Here is a 21663-nt window from a genome sequence, read left to right on the forward strand (position 1 = left end):
TCCTCTTACTGGTCCTTTATAAGAGAATGAAATTCAGACAAAGAAAGAGAAGGCCATGGAAGCAAGAAGCTGAAAGCAATGAAACCCAGAAGAGAAAGGAGAAACCAGCAGATGCCACCATATGACAGAGAAATCCAGGATCTCCAACAGCCAGTCTTGAGAAGAAAACATCACCTGATGATTCTTTGATTTGGACATTTTCACAGACTCAGAACTGTAAGCTTGTAAGCTAACAGATTCCCTTTGTAAAAGCCAAATATATTCATGGTATCTTTTTTAAGAGCTTAGCAAACCAGAACAATATTGATTGACTCACAGAATGCTTCACATTCTCTTTATTAACTGTAAGCATCTGTGAAGACTGATAGCATGTCTACCATACTTAACTACACCAATTGCCCTTTAAATTAGAAATATAAAGAAGGGAAATCTGAAAGTGTCATTGTAGGATGCTTAAATGTTTCCTTGCAACTTCTCCTTTCAATCCATCCTATACTGATGTTGGATTAATATTTCAAAAAAGTTTCCATTATATGCTCTCTGCTGCATATTTAAATGGCTTTATAATATAGCCCTATCTTAACAATGAAATCTTATCTTCCACTAAACCTGAACAAGAATTCTGTGCTTCCTTACAGTGCTTTCCTCACATGGTATGTACATGTGTACATACCATTCCAATTTCTTATTCTGGGGTTTAGCTGGTGGGGATCTCTTACCTTTACCTTTTCCACTTCAATCATCCCTGTTCTTTAGGGCTCTATGCAAGTTTTACAAAGCCTGCCCATTGTTTTTCAATATAGCGTGTCCTTCCTTCTTTTGCTCTGTACCATTTAATAACTAGCATTTTCAGTGTTTCTAATTGTTTATTGTATAAACCCTATTACCTCAAATCCACTGGAAACTTTTCTTGTTATATGAAGTATCCTTTTCAGTGTAACACACTGAATTGTACCTAAACACTTGCTTGTAGTTTTAAATCTTCCCTTTGACTAATTAAGATAATTTTTGTAGGTGTTCATGTTGCTTAGAACTTTTAAGATCTTCATATGTTTCTAAATTCATGGATGACATGGAAACCCAAGAGTCAACCACTACTATATCTTACAAATGAAAATTTTACCTGAAAGATCATGGCTTTATTTCACTTTAAAAAAAAGTCAATGCAAATGTGAAGGAGATCCTCATCAGAATGCAATGAATTATCATACCATGAGCAATTCATAAGTTGAGTTCAATTGCATTTGTGGTTATTACAGTGCACACTGGTTATCAGAGCTTTCTGATTTGAATAAGTGAAGGAAGTTGGCAGTGGGGTTTAGATCAGTTCCAAAGTTCTTACTAAATGAACCTGAAATTCCAGTCAGCATTACCATTGCAAAATCAGTATTTTTGCCTTCCTGAAACTTCTGTTTCCAACACTTCTGATGATTTAAGACTTAGAACAGGGTCCTAGTTTATTTTCTAAGTTCTACTATTGTTCCATTTAAAACTAGAAACTTTAAAGGAAGGATTTCAAGATAACTGAGTGAAGGTCTAAAAAAGTGAAATATTACATGTCCTATATGGGGCAAAAGAGAGATCGTTTTTAAAAACTTCCAATTTATCATTATCTATGCAATATACATTCAGAATGACTACCCAACCCCATACTAGCCAACTTTCTTCATATACCTCACTTCATTTTTACACTTCATAATTTAGCTGGTCATACACCTTGAGAGAAAATTTAACCAGTTATAATTGAAACAATGTCCAGATTTGTTTTCAGAAATTCTTTGACAGAAGCAAAAGTATTTTATTTCTGTATATATTTATGTGTGTTTGCACATATGCATGCACATGAGTGCAACCAGGAATGAAAATTGCTGATTCATTTTACATTATATGTAATATCTACCATATTTCTATTATTTTAGATGGCATTTTAAGATATTGATAATGGAAGAACATATAATAACTAATGTCACAGTTGTTGACACTATGTGCTTGATTCGAGTAGTTTTCCTCCATCCATTCAAGTTGAAGTGGTGACAATTTTGGTTCATTTTCAGTTTTGACCATTCTAACATTGAGAGCTGCCTAACAAAGAAGCAACTCCTTGCAATTATAATTTTTCAAATAACAATTGTGTTCTTATTTTTCAGATATAAGAATATTGATGGTCTTTAATAACACTCTTTCTTCTCCCCAATATAAGAATTTATTGTGATATTTAGGTTCATGTGTCAACTTGGCCAAGTGATAGTGCCCAGATGTCTGGTCAAGTAAGCACTGGCCTGTCTCTTGCTATGAGGATATTTCATGGACTTAAATCATGAGTATGTTGGTTGCATCCAGGGCTGATTACATCTACAGTCCATTAAGAGGAGTGTCTTCTGCAATGAAATGACACTTACTGTAATCACCCAAAGTCTTTTAAGGAATATTCAGAAGAGAGAATCTCTCTTTTTCCTTTAGCCAACCAGTCTCTCCTGGGGAGTCCATTGAAAACCTTCACTGGAGCTGTCAGCTTGCAGCCTGCCCTACAGATTTTGGACTTTTGCACCCCCATGGTTGTGAAAAACACTTTTATAAATGTCATATATACAGATAACTCCTATTGGGTCTGTTTCTCTAGAGAACACTCATTGATATATCTATTACAGAATTATTTTTTGGAAATCATCCACTTTTTCCCGAGAAAGAAGTTACAAGGTATGTGTTGGGTTTGGGAGTGGAGTATTAATGAAAAAATCACTTGAATTTCATTTATGCATGTATCAGTTAGTTGGGAAATGTGAAAACAATTGCATCCTCCCAAAAGGTTAAGTGATTTGAGAAATAAGGGAAGAAAGGTATTAGAAGACACTAGGATTGTAGTTACAAATGAAGATACCATGAGTATCTGATGGTGGGAGCAGCTCTGGCCCACCCACCATTATTCCACAAGCAATGAACTTGAGGAGTTCATAATTTCTTAAATTTTCTTGAGGTTGATCCAGCACCTACAGTCCCACTCCCATGATAAATATAAATTGTACGTTATCCAAAAAGGGTGCAAGGGAAATGATGTAATACTAATCTCCCAAGCCTAGCAGGATAATGTTTATACCTACGAAAGAATTGATATGCAAAGAATTACAGTCCTGTGCCCAGTTCCTTTACTTAAGCTAAGATTCCTATTTTGTTAGAGGAAGATGATGGTGTTGAGGAGGGGGCTATGGAGGGGTGGTCAAGGGTTTGCATTGAATTGACAAGCAATCCTATCTTAGGAAGCAGGGGAGCACAATGTGAACCTACCTCCCAGTATTTTTCAGACCCAGTCTCTTCAAATGGACCAACGAAATGGGCTCCAAATAACCAGGAGATTCCTGGAGTTGCTTTCACTTCACCATAAATTCCAATCATCCACAGGACACAGAATCACATCCAACAACGCTAACTTGCTACCAGGTAGGCCAAATGACAAACAATATTGGACATTTGGACCCTTGGGATTTGGCCAGCTAATGGCATAAGTTTGTTTTGGTAATTAATTAACCTTGCAATAATGCTCTCTTGAGAATCTTTCTCACATGAAGCCAAGAAAGTGTTTGTACTCTTGATGTTTCCATAAGTGAATGTATAAGGTATTGATGGTAACAGAGAAATCTATGGAACTAATAACTTGGTCCCAAGCTAGAAGAACTATAGTCTTTGGGTGGCCCACTGCAGGAAATGTGGTATAAAACACACCTTTCACAAGGCAGACCAAGGAAGAGAGGTGGTACAGCATAGAAAGAACTGAGGTTCCTTGGTGAACCAGAATTTTGGTGGGCTCCAGGATTTTAAAGGAAATGAACATGGGGAAGGTGATATGGAGATTAGATAAACTGTAGGGCAAGGTTATGACTAGCTTTGATTAATTGGGCTATGATGGGCATTTGGATCTTTAGGGAAATCTGGAATTTCTTCAGATCAGAGTAGACATATTTCTCTTTCAACTTTTTCTCCTCATATGAAGATGGTTCTAGAGGAAACATTTACAAAATCATATTCAAGGGTTTTCCAGTTCTTGGTTCACTTCTTCTCAGTGCAACCCTTCCTCCTGGAAACATGTACATGAATTACACACAGAGAGGAAAAAATTTAGTATCAGTCAATAGAAGACTTAAAGACAAGAATTTCAGCCTATTTAAACAGGTGACCTTAAATAAGATGTATGTTCATATTTGTTTGGAAATAATCAAACCAAAAAGAAGCTTTGAAAGCACTGTCCAAGTTCTGGTATTTTGGTTTGCACTATGAGTCTATTAATTTCAATCATTTCACTTGCCAGTTTGAAAATAAGAACTCAGTGACAATATGCAAATTCAAAATGATTTTACTGATGTGGAAGTTTAGCAAATACATTTTTAAAAGAGGTTGTATTTTAACTTAATATGTGATAGAACAGAGAAACCATACATATTAGTTTCTAGCCTCTAACACACTGCTGCATTTTTTTTCCTTAAAAAACAAAAAGCCAAGCTGAAATGAGCATAGAAAAGCATCAATTATGGTCAGATTACTTTAGCTAGTAGGACTAAGCTCATATTCTTAGGCGGGCCAATCCAGTGCAAGGACAAAGTTTACATCGTCACTCTTAAAATGTACATACATTTCTTTAAAAAAACAGTATAGATTGAATAACTGCTTCAGTAAACATATATTTGCTGATAAACAATCAAAATAACTTCATGTTGAATAGTTTCAGAGATAAACTGTAATCACAAGCATCTTCATTTATGTTAAGCCAGTGAGGACCTTTCAGGCTGAATAAAACTGTTGTGCCATTGCTAAACAGCAATAGTTACCTCCTTTAAAAAAGAAAAAAAAACAAGTTACTTCTTCTGAGGAATAATTCTAATTCATACTTTAAAACTTCTATCTTCAGAAAGAAAACAATCTGATATTACAAGCTCCACTTAGCATTGGTACACTGTAACATGTCTTAAGATATCTATATGCTAATTTGGCAGTTTTCCAAGATTCTTGAAATTTCATCCTATAGCATCGTTCTTCCCAAAGCACAGAAGACATGTAAAACTGGTACTGTTCATGAACTATAATGTCTATATTAATCTAAATTTTTTGTTCTCCTTGAGTACCTTTTTAACCATAGTATTTGGTCAAATTTTTATCCATTTAAATTTCAGTAATCAAAGCAGTCTACACCATCCTAGAATCAGATAATATTTGATTGATGTGGATAAAAGTCATGGTTGGAAAATTAAAAAAAAAACTATTTCATCTCTTTGTGCATACTTTTTTTCTATATAGCCATGGCTTATGACTCTAGTCACTACTTGGCTGTCTCAAAAAACTGCTCTTTGATTACAAAAGAGGAACCAGAAAAGAAAGTGCGAATGCATCAGTACGCATCACCTGTGCTCAAGAAACATTTAAAGTCTATGCTTGTGAGTCAAATGTATCATTCTCACATATAAAAGGTAATACATTATCATTTTTGGACTGATGTGCCTAGTTCAAAGTATTAATTCAATTTAACTAAAGCTTAGCACTGTCAAGAAGAAAATATATTATTTTTAATCTTCTGAGTAACATCTTTAAAATATTTTTCATTTGTAGAAATTGTTTTGCTGAGGCAGTAGAATTTTCTTGATAATACCTCAAAACAAAAAATAAAGATGTGCTAAGGTATTAGAAGATAAAGAGCTTGGGTCTATGTTATTCAGACTAATTGGAGGGTTGGATTTCATTAGTGGGCAACCAGACATTTTCCCAAAGAGCTCATGAAATTCATCTGAACTTTTCAGAGACCAGAAGAAAACAAAACTTAAGTTTTTGGAAACTGTTTGTAGTTTGCCACCCTGAAGAATTGCTCAATCTCCTTTGTGGAGTTTGATGGTGTTTATTGTGAAGAAATTGACCAGATAATTGCTCAGTTGTCAAGACTACCTCATCCTCTGTATACACAGCCTAAATGCCAAAAGAAAGCTATTCAAATCAAATGGCGGACAGTAACTTTACTAGGATTGGAATTTATTCGATTCAGCTAAAGCTTAAATCATGCAATACAAACTGTGAACATTTTAAAATTAGAAGCAATGGCAAAAAAAAATGTCCTTTAAGTAAAAGGCACATAAGCACAGTAATGAATGGTAAAAAAATAACCATTTTTTCTTTATGAAAACATTCTTCCTTTATGATGTTTAATTATTGTCTTTATTCAATGAGACAAATATATCTGTCTACAGTATTTATTAAATGTGCCTGTTTACAAAGCCTATCAGCAATAGAGTCCATGGAAGCTCAAAAATTCAAAAACAAGTATTGGAAAAGCAAAAGAAGACAACATCAATATGAATTTGTTTTTCTATCCAGGATACAATAGAGATTTCATCATAATTTTTTTTCTCTCAATTTGGAAAATAGTACCAAAATAGAATCTTATTTAGCATGCTATAGAATGTTAACATATATTCTGTTATTATTTTACATATCCCAATGCTGAATGATCATAAGGAAGGAGCTAGTATTGACCTGCTAATGGATACTGATCCTTGGAGCAATCTCAAAGTTTGCCACATTTCAATTTCAAAATGCATTTCAGCTATAATATGAGTGATTTATCATTTTGTAGTGGCTGTCAAAGTTAACTCCTAGATAAAACAAAAAACATCTGGAACCATAAACAAAGGAGAGCAATAGCTGAATTTTAATCCAAACCCAGCATACTCACTTCACCAGGAACAGGAAACAGCTAATTAGTAATTGAATGTTTCATATTGTTAAGAGGGGTTGTACTTGTGCTGCAAATGGAGATGATCTAATATGCACTCTGGATGTAAACAAGAGTAAAGACAGGAAGAGCAAAAACAAAGCCTCTGAAGGGAACTTCAGAACTTACAAGTGATACAAACTGACATTTGGGGAGAGCTGACTGATAGAGTTTATTGCTTTAAGATTTATCAGATAAGTAAATGGGGGAATTTGTTGTGTACAAATGTGGCCATCTTAAAAATAAAAACAAAAGCTTATGCAGTCCTTCCCTTAGCACAGCATTGCCTGATATAGGCATACTCCACTTCTAAGAAGTCTGATATGCTGCCCCATCATAAAGGCAATGAGCCTCTACTGTTCAGTTGAGTTATTTTTTGAAGGGCCACAACTGGCTGTTACAAACTCAGAAACAATAAGACTTTCCCGTGTGTGGTACATATCTGAAGCTTATAAGAAGGAATACCTTGAAATCAGGTTTCATAAAGACAGATACGTGGCAAAAGGACAGAAGAAAATATGTGAGGATTCTTTATAGTTCAGCCAAAGTAAATTAAAAATATCTACTTGTAAAAAGAAAAAAACATTAATTTTAAGTGACTTGGTTATTTTAATATGCTATTTATTTTCTCGTACACTCCAAAATATGCTATGTTTGAATATAAAATGATGAGACTTTTTTGGATATTATATTTTTTCACACCTCATTGTTATTCCATTCAGATGTATGCTATTAATAAAAAGTTTGATTTGATTTGTCTCAGTCCTCTTCCATGACATTTCTAATTTGGTATTACTTCACTGAATTAGGGTAAAGCAGTACACCAGCTCTATGTAAGCAGACCTCCTACAGATTGTAAAGAGCACCGGCAGCCAAATGCCTGTGCCTTAGAATAAATTTCTTCAGAGCATGGAAATACTAGAATGTCACACTGATATGAATTAATTTAATACTTTAAATGTGTGGTGTGGGGGTGGTGATCATTTCAGAAGAAATTTCATGTACTGACACAGGGAGCTGATTATCAGAGAATGGACAAAACCAGTTGGACTTTTGTGTAATATGTGTGATGCTTCTGTCAAAGGCAGGTGGAAAAATAATATAATCGATTATATTTTGCTTTGTGTAAGGAGGACACTTTAAGAGATTCATTAAATCTTTGTGATCATTTAAATACTGTTTACTGTTCTATTATATTGGACTGTTATTGGAATGCAATCCTATGAGATTCTGAGGAAACATGAAATTGATTGTATCAGGTATCTACCACCAGCCTGTGGTCCGATTTCTACTACTGAACAGTTGAAACCAACTGGGGCTGTTTCCTGGGCAACTCACATCAAATGACCTATTTTGGTTCTAATCATTTGAATATCTTAGGCATCTGGCCATGTCTAGACCAGATGTGACTTGTGGAAAATGTCCAGGATGTGACTGACCCATCATGGCTTCCTTTTTCATTTCTTATGCCTGTAGATTTTTCATTCTGTTTGCTTGCTGAGAGCTTACCAAGATGGGGGTGAGAGGAGAGCAGAAAAGAATATAAGGGATATTTTTAATGGCTTGAGTGTCTGTTTTTATCAATGCCTTCTTTACAGATAAAGAGTGTGCTGGTAGAAAGAGATTAAATGACATGTTATGCCATCACCAGATCAGGCGAAGAATTAGGTGTGATGAAATATAGAGGCTAAAGCTCCCTATATTCCCTTAGAGAACACTTTAGACAAATGATTGTTTTCAGGAAAGTGAGCAACAAAGCAATGATAACAAATATTGATCACTTCAGAAGTGAATTACCTCCTGTTAATAATTCTTGTTACATCACAGATCAGCAAAATATAAAGCTATTTCATAGTAATAGCAGTTTAAAGTAGGTGGAGCTGCATTTTAATTTTTTACATCATTAATTTGGAAATAGCTTTTACTTTTTCTTAAAAATTCTTCCACCTACTTTTCCCACAAGTATGCTGTATAGATTAATGGGATAACATTTATGAAACACTATGAACTCCTTGGAAAAAAGTGGTCATAGAAAAATAAAGTATTGCTTCTATCATAGTTCTGATTATCCCTTAAAAACTTGTGAAGGTCATACTCTAGCACATTTTTCTTGCACGTATAAAGATCTGTTTATCAGTAATGAACAAATAGTAATTGAAGGTTCCAGGTTTTAAGGATCTGAGTATGAATTATAAATAATTACAATACTTGATAAGCAGGTAACTGCTACAACACCCTATTCATGCTATGACCAGTTGGAGTTCCAGCAGCAGTGTTCAGGCTGCACAGAAAAATAAACAATTAAAACTTGGTCAAAATTTCTTTCCAACAAAGAAAATCCAAAATCTATTCAATGCATTTCACTTAAAGCCATGAACTTGTTTTATAGCATTTACTTTGCTATATATGTTCATGATTTTAATAAAAGTGTATAATAATTGTATTATTTTATTAATGTTATGCCTTTATCGAATATTCATTTATCTGAGTCTCATTCTATTAAAAATGAAATCATACAAAGATGTGCATACCTGTAGATTTACAGTAGTTTAAAGCTTAATATCATTCTCTAGGGGTGATATTGACAATATAAAGAAGTGCAAATGATAGTCCCTAACTCTGAAATCTGCTTATGAGACTCTTATGCATGTTCTACTGCTTTACAACCCACAGCGCAATGCATGACTGGGCTTAATAAAGCAAGGCTTTTAGAAAATTTTCTCTTCCATAAGGTAAAACATGAGTAAAGGTCCACAATTTTTTATGAGTCAAATTCTTTGTTAATGATTGTGATTTCCCCTTAGGATGAGAATTCCTTATCTCACAGGATGATTATTTCAAAGTAATTGCTTTTTTTTTTTAATTTTCTACCTACTACCAAGAAATGTGTCTATAATGCTTTTGAAGTTTTAATTTAGGTCTAGAATAAAGCTCATTTTTACATTTTCTTACCCACGGTTTGTGGGTTTTTTTTCCCAAGTGTTTTCTCACCACTTGCTTACTTATGTAACAAATACATCTTCCTTAAAAACTAATAGGATTGATTAAAGACATACTTTGGGCTGTCAAACCTTTCTTTTGGAGTTGCTAATTTGTTCTTGAACTAATAGCAATATTTTATAAATGACTTCTATCAAGTAGTAAATTCCAGGTTTTATTTATGTTGTTTAATTTGTGATGTGTTTTTAATTTTCAAATGGGCACTATTTTATGTGGCACTAAATAAGATCATCTCTGGAAGGACATGTTCCCTAAATTGAATAATGGAGAGATAAATCAATGTGCTGGTGAATGGTCCACTTCTGTCTTTCAATCTAAATTAAATACATATTTAGTTGTGTGAACTCTAGTTGTTGAAAACTGTTCAGAAAATGACATTCTCAAATCACATAAGTGAAAGTAACTGATGTTAGTTTGGGATCCAGTTGGACAGTAGTGCAGTAGTATAAGTTAGGTGTTACCAACTTAAGAGTAGGAAAAGTAGAGCACTGAAAGATAGGTACAGGAAATATAACAGTATGGTATTTGACTCCTTTTTGTCTAAAAAAGAACATTTTAGGTGGTCATTTCTCAAAAAGTTCTGGTGCTTATGTTTAGAATATGGCAGTTTGTAAAAATGGAGATTCTATGCAAGTAATTACCACTTAACTTTATTAGTTTAAAAAACCTTCCAGCTTATAATTTAATCAAAACCAAGATGAGTACAAGCAGTTTCTTCTTTGCAAATGGATTATCACCTCTACTAAAATCTACATTTGCAAACACAAATTCTAACTTTATGAGTATTACTTAATGTATAGTAATAATGATATATTCTACTTGTCAGAGTGTATGGATCTAACTTATTGATGAGGAAGCTGAGGCAAGCATTATTATACCCATTTTATTAAAGTTATGGCAACCAGAGGTTGAATGAATTCTCAAGGTTAATAACTGAGTGAACCAGTTATTAACTGAGAAACCCTGACTACTAGACCAGGGCTTCTCCTACCACTTCACTGTGCTTCCCATGTACCAGGATAAAATGGCAATAAAAGCAAATGGGTGTACACAAACCTATAAATTTTGAGCTACATAAGAGCTTTAGAAGTTCTTGGATTCCACTTTTCCTGAGAAAAGACAAAGAAGGGAAAGGTGGATAATGAAAACTAAAATTTATTGAAAACTGGCTATATTAGGAGTCATATTAATCCATATTAAACATTCATATCATACACAGTATATCATAATATTTCATTGTTTCTTATTTTAGGTAATATTGCAGTGAAAAGTGGTAAGCTGCTTATATTTCTAAGTCATTCCTCTAGAGAATCTAAGGTATTACATAACTACCATAAATATATGTAACTTATAGAATGTTTTGTAAAGATCAAATTTATTAGTTTGTATAGAATGTGCATTGGAAATATTTTAATGTAAGATTTAAAAGTATAATTTAAGTGCTTCTTTTAGTAACTGTTAACTATTCCTTTGCTGTGCTAAATTAATGGGAAAATACTATAATCCCTGATTTCAAAGGAAAAAAAAATGGAGAAAAATAGAAAAAATGTAAATAAGTACCTCTACTATGTTAAAAAAAGACAACCTCCAACATTTCCCATAATATGTTGAAATGTAGTTACCAGGATATCTTAATATCTCAGTTGAACATTTATTTGCTTCTCAACTGCAGTTTTTAAAAAAATTCTTATTTTTAATTTTTTTACATTTTTATTAATGCATATTTTTGTCAGAGAAGTTGTAGGTTTATAGAAATATTATGCATAAACCATATAAAACACAGGGTATCATATACTATCCTATTATTACCACCTTGCATTAGTGGGGTATATTTGTTATAATTAATGAAAGAGTATTTTAATACTGGCACTAATAACTATAGTCTAACTTGCACAATAGGGTTTATTCCATTGTAGTTTTATTTTTTTCTTTTAATGTCTATTCTGATAACATATAGATGAACTAATATTTCTCTTTTTAACCACATTCACATATAAAATTCAGTACAGTTAATTCCTCCAGAATGTTGTATTACCGTCACCAACAACCATTACCAAAACCTTCCCATTACCTTAAGTAGAAACACTGTATATATTAACCCTTTACTCCATGCTGGTGAGAATCTGCTTATACCCCAGAAAAGATGATTTTTTAATACATTCTGTGGGGGCACACCTATTGTGGTGAAATCTTTTGATTAGGCTATTTCAATTAAGAAAGATGTGGCCCAGACCATTCAAGGTGGGTCTTCATCCTTCACTGGAGTCCTTTGTGAAGAGCATAAACAAAAGTAAAAGCCCATAGATCTTAGACTGAAACAACCTGAGAGAAGCAAGCAAGGACCCAAGGAGCTGAGAAAGAGAGCCATTGAAACCAGAACCCAGGAGAGAAGAACCAGCAAACATTGCCATGTATGATCCCACATTACAGAGAAACCCCAGATGCCAGCAGCCTTTCCTCAGAGAAGGCATCTTCTTCAGGATGCCTTCATTAGGACATTTTCATGGTTCCAGAACCGTAACTTTGTAAACTAATAAATCCCCATTGAAAAAACCCAACCCATTTCTGGTGTACTGTATTTTGGCAGCTTTAGAAAACTTAGACAGATTTTGGTACCAGAGAAGTATGGTGTTATTAGATGCAAATACAAAAATGCTGGAACAGATTTATAAATGGATAAGTTGAAGATTCCAGAAGAATTATGGAAGCATTATTGATAGAAAAGGTCTTGATTACTTCGAGGGGCCTCTTGGTAGAAATATGGACTCTAAAGTTACTTCAGTTGAAGCCTGAGACATAAATGATGAATGTGTAATTGCAAACTGGAAGGAAAGTGATCCTCATTTAAAAGTGGCAGAGAACTTTGCAAAATGAGTCCTGGTGGGAGAATTTGAACCTGATGAGCTTAGATATGAAACTGAGAAACTTTCAAAATTTCTGAAACTAAATATGGAAAATCCAACCTTCTCCTTGCAGCCTATAGTAAAATGCAAGAAGAAAGGGATAAGTTGAGACCTGAACTCTTGGGTGCAAGGAAGCAAGAAATTGAGGATTTAACAAGTCAACCATTTGAATACTAGACAGGCTTGGAGATGGAATTATTCAGAAAAGATTTGTGTAATGTTCTATTTTCAGAGTTAGAAACTCTGTATGCTATATATGAAATCAACTAGTTTGTTGCTGGATCTGTATAAATGAACCAGTACTAGCCTGTACTAAAAGGGATAGAATTAAGACCTATTGAAGGAAAAATGACCTCAAAGGCAGAACCATAGAAGCCAAGGTTGGGAGCTAAGACACCCCAGGCCAAGAGAGCAGACTCACCTATGTATATGGAAATGGTAAGTTTGGTCTGGAGTTTGCAGAGGGTGGGCCTTTGTTCAGGAAGAGTGTTATCACTTCAGGGCCCTCAGATGCCTGAGGGATTGATGAGAGCTTGGCCACCCCATTGTTCAAGAAGAGTGTTCCTGCCCCAGTGCTCAGAGAGGTGGAGCACGTTCCCCAGGTATTGGAGAAAGCCTGGACACCATGTCACTGTTTTGAGAGGGTTGATAGTGTGTGCCAGAGAAGGCAGAGAGACTGTATGCCATCCAGATGCTTGAAGAGGGTGGAATGGAGTACAAAACTGTACCTCCAAGGCTTGGCAATGTTGGAGTCCTCAACAACAGGGCTTCTGTGCAAGTGCTTGGAAAGGGAAGGAATGTGAAACATAAAGAAGAAAAGAAACTAAGTTTAAGTTTGTAGACTTTGTTGGGCTCAACTGATTTTGCTATTGCATGACCTTGGTGCTGATTTCTTAAAATGTGCACTCCAACTGGGAGGACTGGCTATCCTCCCAGAAGGAGACAAACTTTAATGAAGTTATCTAGGTCCGAGAAAACTCCTCTCAGTCTCTAGCCAGTTCCCAGAGGACCATCTTGGCAAAGTCATGCAAGCTAATTGGAATTTGGTCACTATTGTGTAAAAACACCATATAAACTGCACCAAGCATTAAATAGACCTTGGAATACCATCTGAGAGAAGACTGCTTCACTCAGGACTTTCCCAGTCAGACTCCAAATGCTGTCTTGGGGATTCCTCAGAGCTTCTCTTCAGGTGGTGGTGCTGTCCATCTTGATGTAACTATGTCTCATTTCTTAAAATCTTTTGATTACTTTCTAATAAATTCTTTTTCTATAACACTAAAGTCTGTGTTGTCAGCAAATCTGAACCTCTAAATTAAGTGGCAACAAATATCGTGCTGCCTTTCATGTGACAGACTGCCATTCTCTCAAGCCCCAAAGATAAAATATCATTCAATAGTTGACTTTAAGACCTGGAAATCTGATGAAGTTTGCCCTGCATGTATTCCTTCCAGTTACTCCCTATGGAAATGAAACATTGATCCTATGACTGTCCTTCATTTGTATATCAGAAGCAGATAACTTGTTCTGAGTTCCACAGTAACATAGATGGAAGAGAATTTTGTCTTGGGATAGACCATGCCTGTAGTAGTGAGGTTGAGATGTCAACTTGGCCAAGGGATGATGCCCAACTCTGCTGCTGTGGACTTAAATCATCAGCATGTAAATTCATCTATGGCTGATTACATCTGTGGTGAGCTAAAGGGAGTGCCTTCCACAATGAGTGACATTTAACTTAATTAGCTGGACTCAGAAGCCAGGAAAGAGAGATAGATGTCTCTGTGTGAACTTCCTATGTGACAGAGAAACACAGATGAAAGTTAACTATCTTTCCTCCAAGGGACTGTAAATTTGTAACTCAATATATCTCCTTTATAAAAGCCAGTCGATTGCTGGTGTATTGCATTCTGGATGGCTTTACTTTCTTTTTTTATACATTCTATACAAGGTATATAATCAATGGCTCACAATATCATCACATAGTTGTGTATTCATTACCATGATCATTTCTTAGAACATTTGCATTACTCCAGAAAAAGAAATAAAAATAAAAAATAAAAAATTCATACATACTATACACCTTACCCCTCCCTTTCATTGACCACTAGTATTTCCATCTATCCCATTTATTTTACCCTTTTGCTCCCCCATTATTTATTTATTTATCTTCCATCCATATTTTTTATTCATCTGTCCATACATTGGATATGAGGAGCATCAGACACAAGGTTTTCACAATCACACAGTCACATTGTAAATGTTATAACTTTATACAATCATCTTCAAGAACCTAGGCTATGGGAACACAGCTCAACAGATTCAGGTACTTCCTACTAGCCACTCCAATACACTATAAACAAAAAAGGGATCTCTATATAATGCATAAGAATAACCTCCAGGATAACCTCTCAACTCTGAAATCTCTCAGTGACTGAAACTTTATTTTGCCTCATTTCTCTCCACTTTCTTTTGGTCAAGAAGGTTTATCCCAGGCTCTCTGTCTTATATTGCCAGGGAGATTTACAACCCTGGGAGTCACGTCCTACATAGGAGTGAGGGTAGTTAGTTCACCTGCTGAGTTGACTTAGAGAGAAAGGCCACATGTGAGCAACAAAAGAGGTTCTCTGGGGGTTACTCTCAGGCCTAATTTTAATTAAGCTTAGCCTATCCTTTGCAAGGAATAAGTTTCTTGTGATTAACACCAAGATCAAAGGCTTACCCTTTTGATTTGATTGTCCCCACTGCTTGTGAGAATATCAGAAATTCTCCAAATAGGGTAGTTGAATATTTCCTCCTTTCTCCCCATTCCCCCAAGGGGACTTTGCAAATAATTGTTTATTCACTGCCCAAATCAATCTAGGATTTATTGGGGCAAACCAACAAAATCTCATGCCCTATTTTGTTAGGGTTCAGATCAGGTTTTTCATGAAGCAGGCCTCTGAGTGCTGGCAAGGTCACATCAGAGTAACCTTGGAGGCATGGCCCCTTGGTCTCCAGTGGGATGAGGTCCTGCCTGGGCTGTGCCTTATCTAATCCGGCCTTACTGTGGGAAAGTTCTGCCCCTGCATTTTCAAACAAGCTAATTAATGTTCACTTTGTTCTCAAGAAAATTTTGTATCCCTATTCTTTACATCAAGCACATTCTCATGTACTTCACTGCCTTATCTAGGTTTCTGTTGTTAAACAGTATAAAATAAACTTGTGCTGGCTTCTCATGGTCATGGTGTTCAGTCAAGCAATGAACCACCTAGCCCCCACTTTCTCTTAAACTCAGTGTTGTGTTTTTTCCTCAATCTCCCACTGCCCCTTCTGACCCTGTTTGAACAGTTGCTTGAGCTGGAGTTGGCAATTGGTGCCCAAACAGACACCTCACAGGGGAACTCTTAAAGGGTAACCTAAGGAGATGCTCAAGGAATGTCCATTACAAATACTACAAAGAGCTACAAAGAGCTACTAAGAGCTATAGAGAGCTACTAAGAGCTACAAAAAAGATAAGGAACAAACTGGAAATATTTTAAGCAAGATGTAAAACATGGGGTATTCAGGTTCAGCAGAAAGAAACCTCTATAAATCTATGCTGTCCACTAGAGGCGTAACATTTTCTCAGTCTTAGTTAGAAACTTTTCTTAGTCATGTACAGGACTGTTGCCCATGGTTTCCAGAAGGAAGTACAGTTAATCCTCAAACTTGGACAAAAGTAGGAGAACAATTAAAAAGCAGATATGAGACTCTTAATCTTAAACATACTCCAGTATGTACTTTTACTTTTTCTTAGCTCTCCAAATATATAATTGTGGTCACTGCTAACATTATACCCCAACCCATACCTTTAACTTGGAAAACAAATGAGCCTATGGGGGTTGAGCAGTGGCCCTTATCTAAAGAAAAATTAGAGGCTCTAACTCAGTTAGTTCAAGAACGGTTTAAACAGGACATATAAAAGAATTTCATAGTCCTTGGAATTCTCCAGTATTTGTTATAGAAAAGAAATCAGGAAATATGGAGAATTTTAACTGATTTGTGAAAAGTTAATGCTATAATTCAACCTATGGGGCCATTACAATCTGGCTTGCCAACGCCAGTTATAATTCCTAAAAACTGGTTTATTATTGTAATATATTTAAAAGATTACATCTTTACCATACCTTTAGCAGAGCAAGATAAAGAAAAATTAATTTTTGAATTTGTTCGTAATGAGCTGCCTTTATATAAAAGTTCATATACATGGACACCTAAATCAGAAAATATTCAATGGGAACAATGCCATGCTGAATGAAAGCCTGTATGGAATTGTAATGGATTGGTCCCCTAAGGGGTATGCAATTCAGGATTGTAGTTCTGACTCTAAGTGTTTGGTTAAATTATCTTGGTTTACTATAAATAATTATTCTACTGAAATTTATACCAATGCTACAAATAGAATCTTGTGGCAAGGAATAGGAATGGCATCCCCATCTCCTTTTGTTAACTCAGGTCTTTGACAAACAGCAATTTGGAAACTGGTCATGAGTTTAGCTCCTATTCATACTTGAAAAAGAAATATATTCAAAATTTTTTTTAAAAAAGGGAAAATTCTTGTTAAAATTGCATATTGATGTTTCAAATATGCATTGATTAAAGTATTTTAAGTATTTAACACTATTCTGACAAATCTGATTTTGATGGTAATTGTATGTGGTAAAATATTAGCTTAAAATAATTATAAATATAAAAGATGTATTTTTATTAATAGGAAAAAGAGAATAGTTTTGTCCTAAGATAAAATGAATAGCTATTACAAAATGAGAGAAATGTAAGACAAAGCTTAAACTGATAAAATAAGTTGCTGAAGGTTTGTGAAAATGGAAATTATAATCAAAATCAAGAAAGATTTAATGGGTCTATCTATGGACAACTTTAATATCAAATAATATAATAAGGCAAGACTAAAATTTAGTTTTCTCTTTGTGAAAGTGACAAAGTTTTCTTGGACTCTTAGCCTGTTCTAATGAAAAGTTATAAAAGTCTTCTAACTAATCAGTGTAAAAAGCAGAGAGTCTGTGTTTTATCAAAATAACTTATGTTAACTTTTATCATGTCCTTGGTTGTGTAAGAAAAATGAATAATCACACTGTTTGAAAAAGATTTACTAATTTTCTCCTGGGTATCATTATACTGGCTAAAAAATGTTTCTTTTCTTGCTCCATACCAGGTGGCTTAATCTATTAATCTAAAGTAATATTGCTGTAAGTAAATCTATTACTGCCTAAACAATGTTCAAATCATGTAAATACTTAAATTCCTTTTAGCCAAAATATTTTAATGGTTTGTCCTGTATTTATATAAAATATATATGTATAAATGAAATTTATCCCAAAATAACCATGGCTTGCATAAGGGGCAGATCAGATTCTAAGGGCTAAATGCAAGGGAAAGATGCATTTGTGGAATCTGTTCTGTTCACTTGATGTTCCCATTGCATGCAACTGATGTTGCTATTATGTGAACTTTGTAAGAAACAGTTAAAATGCACACTCTAGCTAGGAAGACTGGCCATCCTATTGGAAGGAGGTGTACTTTGATAAAGATATCTGGGTCCCAGGAAACTCCTCTCAGTCCTTAGCCAGCTCCCAGAGGACCAAACTGGGCCCAGTCATGTAAGCAAATTGGAATTTGGCCACTATTATATAAAAATATCATAAAAACTGCATGTAAAAATATTAGAATTACCAAAACCAAGCATGATCAATTATAAAGAATTCTCATTCTTGCATTCCTTCTCAATAATCCAATTAAGGCAAATGGATACAACTAATTTTATAAAACCTGGTCATTTACTATGGGTATTGATACTCTGCTTTCATTTTTGCTACCTGACAATAAGGGGAATGCTCAAAATATGCTATCTCCCATTGCCTAGCTGCATTTCCCATTATGAGTAAACCAGCAACACTCAAAACAGATAATGGCCCAACTTATATAAGTCACAGTTTTAAACATCTTTGTACAAATTTTCATATCTCTCATACCACAAGAATTCGACATAATCCACAAGGACAAGCCATTATTGAATGAGCTCATCATTCTCTTAAACAATGCTTGAAAAACAATAAAGGGGGAGAATACCTTACCTCCCCTCAAGGAAGATTAGCTTTAGCCCTTTATACTTTTTTTTAATCTTAAAAACTCCCTCACATCAGCTAAAACTCATTTCTAGGGAACACTCACATATCCCACATCATTAGTACTGTGGAAAGATTTACAAACAGGTCAATGGAAGGGACCTGATCTTGCTTTAATGTGGGGAAGAGGTCATGTTTGTGTTTTTCCAGAAGGTGCAAAATGACCATTTTGGGTCCCAGAACACTGGTGAGACATAAATCCATAGCAGCAGACTGAGCCATTAATAATATAGATGAAGGAAATTACGCTGACTGCCCAGAACCTGCAGAAACACCACCACCAGCTGATGACTAATACCTCTTCTGCACCTGCTATGACGTGGACAAATAAAAAACTTACCCAAGAGGTTGTTGCAATTTTACTATCAACTGGTCAACCTTCTACTCCAAAATTGTTTTTTTTTTATAGCTTGCTGTTCTTTGTTAACTCTTCAGGTGGGCTTAGTTTCAGGAGCATGCTATTATGTTCCCTTTCCTCCCATAGTGTCTCCTCCTTCTTGGAATAAACCATCTATACCTGTTTTTGTAGATAACATCCAGCTTTTGGAAGGTTGGTCAGTGGGCTCCATCAAGTATGAACATAGAATTATCAACTATACAGGAAGTTCAGTATTTTGGCCTTTATATTTTTCTTCTAGAAATATTAATGGATGTCCTTTAGTTGGTCAAGAATACAAGATGGCAGTTGGGGGAGCTCAATCTTTTAATTTTGCTAATTCTGGTGATTATGATAAAATTCTTTGAGTGGTTAAAAAGAGAGGATTTGTGCTTGCTTCAGCAGCACATATACTAAAATTGGAATGATACAGAGATTAACATGACCCCTGTGCTAGGATGACATGCAAATTTGTGAAGCGTTCCATATTTAAAAAAATGAGAAAGAGAGAGGATTTATGAATAACACCACTCAAATTCCTTACCAACACCCCCTTTCTCCTTATTGTGCCAATGGTACACATACTGTTCTTAACCAGCATCCTCCATGGGTTGAGTGTGCTCAACCCTTTGCCTCAGAGCATAATATCTGTTTAAGTAGTGACACCTTCACAGTGTTAGATTGGCACACAATTTAAATCATTTCTTTCTCCACTCCAAGCCTCAGTAACCAGGAAGGTTTGTTGCTAATACACTTAGAACTAAGATGGACATTTTTGAAAAGATATGTGGTGATTAATTGTGGCATCTCAGTCTATTCAACTGTTTTATCATGACAATAATGCATTACATCAAAAATATAATTACTATGCCATAAGGGGGAATTATTGCTGGAATTTATTTAATGTAACTTTATATGTTAACCCAACTTATGCAGTCCTTGCTGGAAATTTAAGTGTAACATGAAAAAAATGGCATGTTTACTATTACTTGCTTTAATCGCAATTTAATAAATTGCCTATCTGTACATAATGTTGACCAAGATATTCTTATATACTTCATCAGCCTGCTTTTGTCATGCTGCCAGTTAATTTCAGTGGTCCCTGGTACTATAATCTGGAATTACAAGAATTAAAAGAACTACATTCTGGACTCATTCATTCAAAAAGAGTAGTAGAGTTAATTATAGCTGGTATATTACCTTTAGTAACTTTAATAACCACTATTACTGCATCTGCCCTGGCCTTAAGTCAAAGTATTCAAAATGCTAATACTATTAATGATTTGGTCCACAATACTTCTGTAGCCTTTCAAACTCAACTGGATTTATATAATAAATTTGCTGCTAAACTAAATGCATTGGAACCTGCTATGGTTCAGCTTGGAGAGATCAACTTCAAGCTCTTAAATTTAAAGAAGAGCTCTTATATCATCCAAAATATCACAGCACATGTTTAACTGCTGTACCCTATAATCAGTCTAAGTGGAATTGGTCACAAGTTCAAAATCATCTGGCTAGCATATGGTTCAATAATAATGAAAGCCTTGATCTTCAACAATTAAGCTCTTCTAGTCTAGATATACAAAAAAAACATGCTGATGTAATTGATCCTAAAGAATTTGCCAGAGGGTTATTAAATGATTTGCAAGGCTTTAATCCATTCAACATGCTAAAGCACTCTACTATATGTGATTACTTTATTATGCTTAATTATTCTTGGTTTTATTCTCTTCTCTTCAGTCCTACTGTGTGGATACATCCAACTCCTTTGAAACAGAACAATAATTCATAAACAACACTTGATTTCCAAAATTAACTCTTCTTAAGAATAAAGAAAGGGACTTCCGCAGAAGACGGCGGCTTAGTAAGACGTGCGGATCTTAGTTCCTCCTCCAGAACAGCTACTAGGGGAGTAGAAATGATACAGAACAGCTCCTGGAGCCACAACAGAGATCAAAAAGACAGCGTACCCCATCCTGGAACAGCTGACAGGCTGGGAGAACCCGCTCCGGTGAGATCGCCGAGGGGCGCGGGCTTCCCCGGGCCAGGGCAGCAAGCGGCCGGAGTCCCTCCCTTCCTCCTTCATGGGCCAGCTGGGAAGAGTGGACAGGTGGTCACCACAAGCCACGGCAGCTGGCGACCGCCCCATGGGCGGCCCCCTGGACCAACTGGGAGAATTGAATCAGATATCCCCAGGCCGCGGAGAACGGTGACTGGGGTCCCTTCCAGACACGTGACTTCCCGGTCGGGCTGGGAATGGTGCACTCTCCCGGGCCACGGCAGCTGGCGCCCTCCCACCACGCTTGGCGCCCCGGGCCGACTAGGAGATTCGGATGGGCGCTCTCCCAGGCTGCGGCGGCCGGCAATCCTCCCGGCATTCGGATTCCCGGGCCGGCTGGCACCATTCCAAGCCGCTTCAGCTGGCGAGCCTCCCACACGGTGAGAGTTTTTCAAAGTTAAAGGACCCAGAGCACCTTT

The 21663-nt window shown here is 35.7% G+C and overlaps 1 protein-coding gene and 1 non-coding gene across 6 annotated transcripts in view; one reads left to right on the forward strand and one right to left on the reverse strand.

Annotated features, from left to right (window-relative positions):
* Positions 1–4283: 4283 nt before the first annotated feature.
* The window catches only part of DACH2 (dachshund family transcription factor 2), a 782542-nt gene continuing 765162 nt past the window's right edge, over positions 4284–21663 (reverse strand). For 2 of the 5 annotated variants that reach the window (XM_077145232.1, XM_077145231.1), the window contains one exon: positions 4313–4820. In XM_077145232.1, the coding sequence (XP_077001347.1) occupies positions 4771–4820 (50 nt within the window). In that variant the 3' untranslated portion in view covers positions 4313–4770. Of the gene's footprint in view, positions 4821–21663 lie in introns of all 5 variants that reach the window. The other 3 variants (XM_077145234.1, XM_077145235.1, XM_077145233.1) reach the window with 3 other exon arrangements.
* On the forward strand, positions 19575–19678 carry LOC143672288 (U6 spliceosomal RNA). Its single transcript, XR_013169757.1, has one exon. It is a non-coding gene; the product is annotated as a U6 spliceosomal RNA (small nuclear RNA).

The sequence above is a fragment of the Tamandua tetradactyla genome, chromosome X (genome assembly GCF_023851605.1).
Source record: "Tamandua tetradactyla isolate mTamTet1 chromosome X, mTamTet1.pri, whole genome shotgun sequence".
In the NCBI taxonomy this organism is placed as follows: Eukaryota; Metazoa; Chordata; class Mammalia; order Pilosa; family Myrmecophagidae; genus Tamandua; species Tamandua tetradactyla.